Below are 8,801 nucleotides of genomic sequence, written 5' to 3' on the forward strand. Positions count from 1 at the left end.
ACTGACTGTTCTTCCAGAGGTCCTGAGTTCAACTCCCAGCAACCACATGGTGGCTCACAACCATGTGTAATGGAATTTGATGCCTTTTTCTGGTGTGTCTGAAGACAGCTACAGTGTATTCATAAATAAAAATAAAATAAATTTAAAAAATTACGAAAGCCATACACAATGCCTTTATCTAGGCATAATGGGGACTCCAATAAAGATATCAATATGTCATATAGGGAATTGTAGGTTTTACTTCTATGACTCATTACAACTAAAAATGATAATGGTCCAACTTCTACCAGCAGATGATTTAGTAAGTTTACAGTTGGGTGGTGGGGTGACACACTTTTAATCCCATTGGTTGGGAGGCAGTCGTAGGCAGATCTCTTGAGTATGAGCGCAGCCTGGTCTACATAGTAAGTTCTAGGACAGGCAAGGCAACCGAGAAACCTGTCTCCAGAAAGAAGTTTTTATAATTTATAAAGTATTACTCAGGTTACTGAAATCTCTTAACAGTCTACAGTGTAAAGCTATTATTGAATACCATAAATACTTAATTGGCAATTTTTTTTTTGGGGGGGGGGGTTGAGACAGGGCTTCTCTGTGTAGTCCTGGCTATCCTGGAACTCACTTTTTAGACCAGGCTGGCCTCGAACTCAGAAATCCGCCTGCCTCTGCCTCACAAGTGCTGGGATTAAAGGAGTGTGCCACCACACCCTGCAGCAAATTTTTAAAAATTAAATAGGTATATGTGGCTGCACCCATGTATATCCCCACATACTGTGCTATATTTCATTCTGCTAAGTTTACATCTCACTGTAGAAGGAAATAGTGCATGTGTACACAGATAACACTAGAGAAGCCAGTGCTGCAGTGCTGGGAAAGAGTGTAGTTTACAACCTGGTGAGCTTTTGTTAGCTGTCAGCTCTGGCCCATATTCCTCAGAATACTATGTTTGATTATCCCAGAGTTTTCTCTCTAAATCTTGAGCATTGCTTCTCAGTCCATAAAACCCATCATTATGAGACCTGTCACATATGATGTACTGTAGCTTAAGTCACTTTTGTGTTATCTCAGGGCCAAGCCAATCCAGTCCCACAGATGTTGTATTTACCAAAGAGCTTATGGAAACGTGTAAAACTTGATTCTACATTTGTAACGCTTGCAGGGATCCCCTCAGTCCCCATGTTGCACTTTAAAGGATAATGCTTCTTCGGCTTCTCCAAAGCATATTTCTCTAAAGGAGACATATATGTTCAATGAGGTCTAGGGACTAATCAATGGAAAGGACCTGTCTGATGAATGAAATCTCAAGATGACTTCCCCTTTAATGCGTCTGACCAGAACAGTATCTCAGAGTTCCCCAGACAAAATAGACCAAAACCAAAAACAACAACAAAAAACAACTCATCAAGAGAAAATGCCTTAAGAGAAAGTATGCCTTATGGAGGCATCAAGACTAGCTTAGTGGCACAAGCCTTTAATGCCAGCACTTGGAAGGCAGAGACGGGTTCAAGGCCATCCTGGTCTACAATGTGAGTTTCAGGACAGCCAGGGCTACACAGAGAACCCTGTCTTGAAAAACTAAAGAAAAAAGAAAAAAAAAACCAAAACACTAAAAAAAAACCACAGTAGAAACAATAGTATTAAACATAGTTTATTCTCTGTTCATGGTGGCAGAGTATTATGTGCCATACTTTAATGAATCAGATAATTAGATTTATGTATATCAAAACCACTATGCATATCCTATTATTAAAAAAATAAGGAGCGGGAGGAGGGTGGTGGGCTGGAGAAATGGCTCAGCAGTTAAGAGCACTGACTGCTCTTCTGAAGGTCCTGAGTTCAATTCCTAGCAACCACATGATGGCTTACAACCATCTGTAATAGGATCTGATACCCTCTTCTGTTGTGTCTGAAGACAGCTAGAATGTGCTCATATAAATAAAATAAATCTTTCTTTAAAAAAAATAAGGAGCCAGGCCTGGTGGCGCACAGCTTTAATCCCAGCACTTGGGAGGAGGCAGAGGCAGGTGGATTTCTGAGTTGGCTACACAGAGAAAACCTGTCTCAAAAAACCAAATAAATAAATAAGGAAGGGGGAGATGTGGGAACATGGTCCAAGAATGGAGTGTGTAAGTTTTCTGAGTGCTTGTGAGAATACTCTTAAGAAAGCAAGAATCTTTGACCTTAGAGTATTCAAAAATACTGACGGGACGTGGTGGCGCACGCCTTTAGTCCCAGCACTTAGGAGACAGAGGCACGCAGATTTCTGAGTTTGAGGCCAGCCTAGTCTACAAAGTGAGTTCCAGGACAGCCAGGGGTACGCAGAAAAACCCTGTCTTGAAAAACCAAAAAAAAAAAAAAAATAATAAGAATTATGCTTTCGTGCCCCTCCCGGGTATAGTGGATAGATAGGAGTGCATTTACATTATTTAGATATTTATTACATATAGATTATTTAGTAAAACTGGCTATTGTTGCTTGTTTATATACATCTGTAGAATTTTTCCATGTGAGACTTCTCTGTCACATATGGCTTGCTATTGTGATTAAACAAATTAATCATGTGACTTCTCTTTAACTCTTAAGGTATAACTTGTCAGATGCTCTGAATTAAGTTGGTTATTGAATTAGACTTTAGTCCACCTCTTTTTTTGACTCCATTCTCCCAGGTCCTACTGTCACTAGAGTGGTAAACAAGGGATGGGGATAAAAAGCAAACCTGTAATAGGAAACAGTATAATGTTGTTTTGCCTTGGTGAGGATTGTCTTCATGCTTTTGGATCAGATAACTGATGGATAAAAGGTGGTATATACGAATATTTATTCCCTTGGATGGGTGATATTTTGTATGACTAATCAGTCCAGACATAATAATATGAGTCTTAGCATAATTAAGGACTCTTAAAATTTCTAATAATGGAAACAATAGTTGTATAAAGATGCAAAAGGGAATAATACCTGATGGTATTACTTACCAGAGTTGATATTATTATACCATATACTATGTCACCAGTGGTTTAGAAAAATAACCTCTGGCTGGGAGGTGGTGGCACATCCCTTTAATCCTAGCTCTTTGCAGGCAGAGCCAGCCAGCCTGGTCTACAGAGTTTGTTCCAGGACAGCCAGGGCTACCCAGAGAAACCTTGTCTTCAAAACAAAACCACCTTTGGTTTTGTGTGGCACATGGCATTTAACAAAAACAATCTCTTGATCTATCTATTCATGGGCTCCTAAAAGTAAATTTATATGGCATAGGAGTCACTCATAAGCACTATGCACAAATAACAGTGGATAAGTCCTCCTGCTCTTGAGACCATCAAAGGGATTTTGCTATCTCTGTGTCTGCTTCCTGGAGTGCTGGGGTTGAAGGTTTGTAGCTCCAATGCCTGGCTTTCATTTTTCACCTCACACAGATAGTTTCCCTGTCAGCTGGGCTGCTTACAGGTACCCTTAGACCCAGCCATCCTTCATTGTTTCTTAATAAGGTTAACTTTTCTCATTAAATCGTACTTGAGGAAATGGGCCACCATATTGCTACTGTTGTATTTTCTGTATCGTTGATGAAGAAGCGAGGGTTAACACTTCATAAGGAATATGATTTAAGACAAAATCTTACTGTAACAGTCTTAGAATCCAGTTTTATCAGGTAAAGACAAAGTTCAGTAGTAGAGTGCATGGCCTTGTTTCTAAACCTCTGGGCTTTGAGCACTGAAGCTTGTACAGTTTATAACAAAAAAGGTCATTAGTGGCTGGTGAGATGACCGCAGTTAGGAGTTTTTGCAGGTATAAGGACTTTAGTTTGGATGACAGCTTGTGGTGAGTGCCTTTCAATTACCTTCAGTAAGAAAAAGTAAAATTTCTGCACGTACCCGTAACCTAGGAGGCAGAGACACAAGGATCCTTTTGACTTCTACTAGCACAGAAAATCAAGTTCAAGGAGATAACCTGCTTCAAAGGAATAGTTGGAAACTGAGAGTCAACCAATGCCCTCCCTGGCCTCTAGGTGTGCACAGATGTATACCACACATACAAAATTTAAAGACTTAAAAACTAAGTATTTTTAAAGATTTATTTATTTTATTATTTTATGTATGTGAGTATAATGTAGCTGTACAGACAGTTGCAAACCTTCATGTGGCTGCTGGGAATTGAATTTTAGAAATTCTGCTTGTTCTGCTCCAGCCCAAAGACTACTTATTATTATACATAAGTACACTTGAGAATCGCCAGAAGAGGGCGTCAGATTTCATTACAGGTGGTTGTGAGCCACCATGTGGTTGCTGGGATTTGAACTCGGGACCTTTGGAAGAGTGGTGAGTGCTATCACCCGCTAAACCATATCGCCAGCCCCTAAAACTAAATTTTATTATAATCCCTCATCAATATTTTATATTTTTGCGAGGGTCTTTATATAACCTTGAATGGCCTAGAAGTTGCTATGTAGACCAGACCTTGAATTTACAAAGATCTGATTCTGCCTCCTAAGTGCTGAAATTAAAGTACGTGTACTATCTAGAACAACTATTTTTACTTTTGTAATTTTAGCTCTTTTGAGATTATTTTGCGTGTATTGAATGTTTTGCATGTATGTATACATTTATGAGTGTTGTGTGGGTGCCTGAAGATGTCAGAACAGGTTGTTGGCTTACCTTTCAGGTACTTCAGAGCTACCATATGGGTGCAAGGTTCTCAGTATAGCAACAGTTGCTCTTCACTGCCACCCATCTCTCTAGTCCCAGGCTGTTTACTTTTCATTCTTAAGAAGGATCTCAAATCCCTTAGCTTTGAGTTACATATAGCTCTTTGTACTTGAAATGCAAAAAGGCATAATGGATAATGCTGTGTCATTCCTTGCTGTACAGAGACTCTGGGTGTTTTTTATATAAAGGGGACATAATGATAGAATCTTAAAGGATGTGAAGATTCGGCAAGTATATATGCTTGTTAGTAATGTTAGTCTTTTTGAGACATGCTACTCTTGCTTTAGAACTTACTGCTCAGTGAGTATTGTATTCTCCTTATGTCAGGGTCAGCCTGAGAAAGGGGCACTAAAACTAATTGACATTTCTGGAGGGTGGGAGTGTCAGAGTTGTGAAACTCTCTCACTGTTGAGGTTTGTTCTTAGCATTATTTATTCATCCAAGTCTCATACTTTATTCCTCCTTGGTTTCTTTGGTCCTAGAGCCCAATAAGCGCTCCTTTTATTCCTGCTGCTCCTGTCAAAACTGCCTTGCCTGCTGGCCCCCAGCCCCAGCCCCCACTCCCAGCTCAGCCCCAGTCACAGAAGAGGCGATTCACAGAGGAGCTGCCTGATGAACGGGACTCTGGACTGCTTGGATACCAGGTTAAATAAATACCACTCTTCCTTTTTATCTACCCTGCTGTGTTCTCCCTTAAAATAAGAATTTGCATTCATATCAAGTGTCTTATGAGTTAGGAGTTTCCCTTCTGAAATCCAGTTAGGTTAGGATCTTATTCTTGGAATTAATTTAAAGCAAGAGTGAGTTTACTTTGCCAGTTTTTTGTTTTCGAGGTCAGTGATAGACAGTTTAGAGGGAAGTCTCCTGTGACCAACACTCAGGAATTGTATTAAGTTTTACACTTTACTTTTTTTTTTTTTTTACGGAAGATAATTGAAAGCCACTTCCCAAAAGCTGTCAATCTTCAAATTCATAATTTGGCTTTCAATTTGCTGTTCTCTTTTGCCTCCTTAAAAAGAGAAAGGACAGTTTTTCTCAACTCTACCCTGCTCTCCCACCCCAGGAAACACATGTGAAAATGGAGTGGTGACACCATGACATATTAAAGGTGATTTGGAGGAGGTGCAGTTCAGTGTTAGAGTATGTGTAGCTACAGGCCCTGGCTTTAATCCCAGGTCCAGGAAAGACTAGGATAATTTTGTTGCTATTTCATGAGAAAAGGCACTTTTGTGTTTTATCAGTCATCGAAACATCTTCAGAACTAAGCATTTTGCAATTAATGTCACTAGGTTTCTAGAAGCCGTTTGGATTTAGAGCAATTGGTTAAACAATGAGTTACACCATCCCCCTTATTAAATTCTACAGAAACAAGAACCCCGTCTTGACTTATTTTCGCAAGTCCCTAAGAACATGTAATGCCTTTTAATTGATGGCAGTTTGTCAGAAAGATGAGGCCCTTGACAGTTACATTAAGGAGCTAAAGTCAATGCAGCAGTTGTAGATTTGCTAATGCTACTGTATTTTTCTGCTCATAGCATGGACCCATTCATATGACTAATTTAGGTACAGGCTTCTCCAGTCAGAATGAGATAGAAGGCGCAGGATCGAAGCCGGCAAGTTCCTCAGGCAAAGAGCGAGAGAGGGACAGGTACGTATTGGAATAGAAGAGTTCAATGAAAACTGATTAATATGATAGCAACCTCTTTCTCTGTCCCTGAGGTAGTTTGGGGCATTTTCCTAAATTGGGCAGTCATACAAATGTGTTAATGCAATCGAGTCACTTATTGCTTCAGAATGATAGAGCCTGGTGTGGTGGTAGATGCCCCTTCAGGAGATAAAGTCAGGAAGATCAAGAGTTCAAGACTGCCGGGCGTGGTGGCACATGCCTTTAATCCCAGCATTTGGGAGGCAGAGGCAGGTGAATTTCTGAGTTCGAGGCCAGCCTGGTCTACAAAGTGAGTTCCAGGACAGCCAGAGCTATACAGAGAAACCCTGTTTCGGGGAAAAAAAAAAAAAAGATTCAAGACCATGAAATATGAGGCCAGAAGACAGTCCCTCAAAAAAATTAAAATGAGTTATGTTGGATGGATAGATAGATAGATGGTTCAGAGGTTAAGATCGACTCAATCAGGGGATCCAGGTTCAATTCCCAGCACCCTCATATAAACTCACAAGCACTGGTGGTAACTTCAATCCCAGGGGATCCACCACTCTTTTCTGGTCTCCATGGGAACTTGGCATGGGGTGCACATATGTGTAGGCAACATACCCATAAAAATAAAATAAAATTTAAAAAGAAAAAGCACCCATATCATGGGTAGAAATATTTGAATCAGTTTGTAGTTTAGGGTGTAGTACATGGACTCTCCTTTCCTGTTCATGACATTAGCCTTCATAAGTGGTAGTGAGGAGGCATATAGCTCAGTGGAAGTCTTTAACTGTCAAGGAGGGAATTGAACTCTTTTAATAGTCTTAACTATATGATTAAAGAGGGGGAGGGCTGAGGCAAATTGTTAAGGTACGGTCTTTTGTTATTCATATCAGCAGCTACTATTGTTATTTTGACTGAGTAATTCAAAATACTGGATTTCTCTGAAAAGAAATGTCCTGCTTTTGACAGGCAGTTGATGCCTCCACCAGCCTTTCCTGTGACTGGAATAAAAACTGAGTCTGATGAAAGGAATGGGTCTGGGGCCTTAGCCGGGAGCCATGGTGAGTATGGAGAGGCTGGGGGTGGGATGACAGATAGGGGTGGAAAGGGTTAGGCTTCTAACCTGGTCGCCAACCAGATTAATCCAATTTCAGTCATCTACTGGCTAATAACAACACTTTTTTTTTTTTTAATTTATAAGGACAGTATATAGCCATTCTGTGTCAGGAATAGAGTTGCCTAATTTATATTTTATACATACCAGTGACATTAAAGTCCTAGGAAATACTAATGATTGGGAGGTAATTTCAAAATCCTGTTGCTCATTTTGTCTAAATGGAGGTCATCAGATGTAGATTTAGGAAAAGTTAATTTTCCTCTGTGCTGGGAGCTGAGCTCATCACCCAGCAGTATCCCGGAACTCTGCATCCTGTGCATGGGATCACTGTATTCCTTGCCTCTAGTTGATAAAAGTGAACAGAAGGAAAAAAAGTTTTTCTTTTCTTCTTTTCTTTTAGCTCTTTAAGAGGTGAAATGTTAGTCTTCAGAGACTCACTTGCTAACTTTCCTTTTTTCTTTTCTTTTTTTTTTTTCTTTTTTCTTTTTCTGTTTTCTTACATGGTTCTGGTGGATTGTCATTTGCTGGTGCTGGCTGTTTTTCGTGTGATCATCAACGTTATGGGGTGACCATTGACCCTGTGGCTACAAAATGGTGTCCAACTAACCACTTACAATTAACATCTTTTTTTTTTAATTAACGAATTTATGGTATTTTTTTCTTGGTGGGGAATGGGGCTGGGGTTGTTCTCTCTTCTAGATTATCCAGCCAAGAAGATGAAAACGGCAGAGAAGGGATTTGGCTTAGTAGCTTACGCTGCAGACTCCTCTGATGAAGAGGAAGAACATGGAGGTCATAAAAATGCAAGTAGCTTTCCACAGGGCTGGAGTTTGGGCTATCAGTACCCTTCCTCACAGCCACGAGCTAAGCAGCAGATGCCATTCTGGATGGCCCCATAGAAAGTAGTGGACAGGGCTTTGACCCTCAGTGACTCTTCTTAGCAATAATGCATGCACTTGATTAAACAAGACTCTGGGACCTGTTCTGAGGGCCATCTTGGACCTTCGAAGACGTTAGGGACACAGTGTCCCCTGTCATAAAGGGATGCCATTCTTTTTAAAACCCTGTTTCTGCAGTGGCANAACATCCGTTAAAATTCACTTAGAATCACAAATTTGCATCAAGCTTTTTAACAGTTGATGGAATGTGCTTGTCCAGTGAGATATCAGGACAGAGTCATTGCTCCATATGTTTGACCTGATCTAGCCTTTTCCAAATGAATAGCCTCAACTCTGTTGTAAAGAAAGTTTTATTTGTATTTTACTACTATTGGGTCAATTTTGATAACTGGTTACAAACAAAGCCTTACTATTTATTAGTGGGAAATGGTTTTAAGACC

General features: G+C 40.1%; 1 protein-coding gene across 2 annotated transcripts in view; it reads left to right on the forward strand.

The window, feature by feature from the left end:
* Khdc4 (KH domain containing 4, pre-mRNA splicing factor) overlaps positions 1-8,801 on the forward strand; it is a 26,139-nt gene extending 17,338 nt beyond the window's left edge. The window contains exons 11-14 of one of the 2 annotated variants that reach the window (XR_003843693.1): positions 5,177-5,338; positions 6,258-6,342; positions 7,315-7,406; positions 8,162-8,801. Coding sequence is in view for 1 of the 2 variants with exons in the window: in XM_021195559.2 (XP_021051218.1) it covers positions 5,177-5,338; positions 6,230-6,342; positions 7,315-7,406; positions 8,162-8,361 (567 nt within the window). In the remaining variant the exon portion in view is untranslated. Of the gene's footprint in view, positions 1-5,176; positions 5,339-6,229; positions 6,343-7,314; positions 7,407-8,161 lie in introns of both variants that reach the window. The other variant, XM_021195559.2, reaches the window with a different exon arrangement.

The sequence above is a fragment of the Mus pahari genome, chromosome 4, assembly GCF_900095145.1.
Source record: "Mus pahari chromosome 4, PAHARI_EIJ_v1.1, whole genome shotgun sequence".
Classification (NCBI taxonomy): domain Eukaryota; kingdom Metazoa; phylum Chordata; class Mammalia; order Rodentia; family Muridae; genus Mus; species Mus pahari.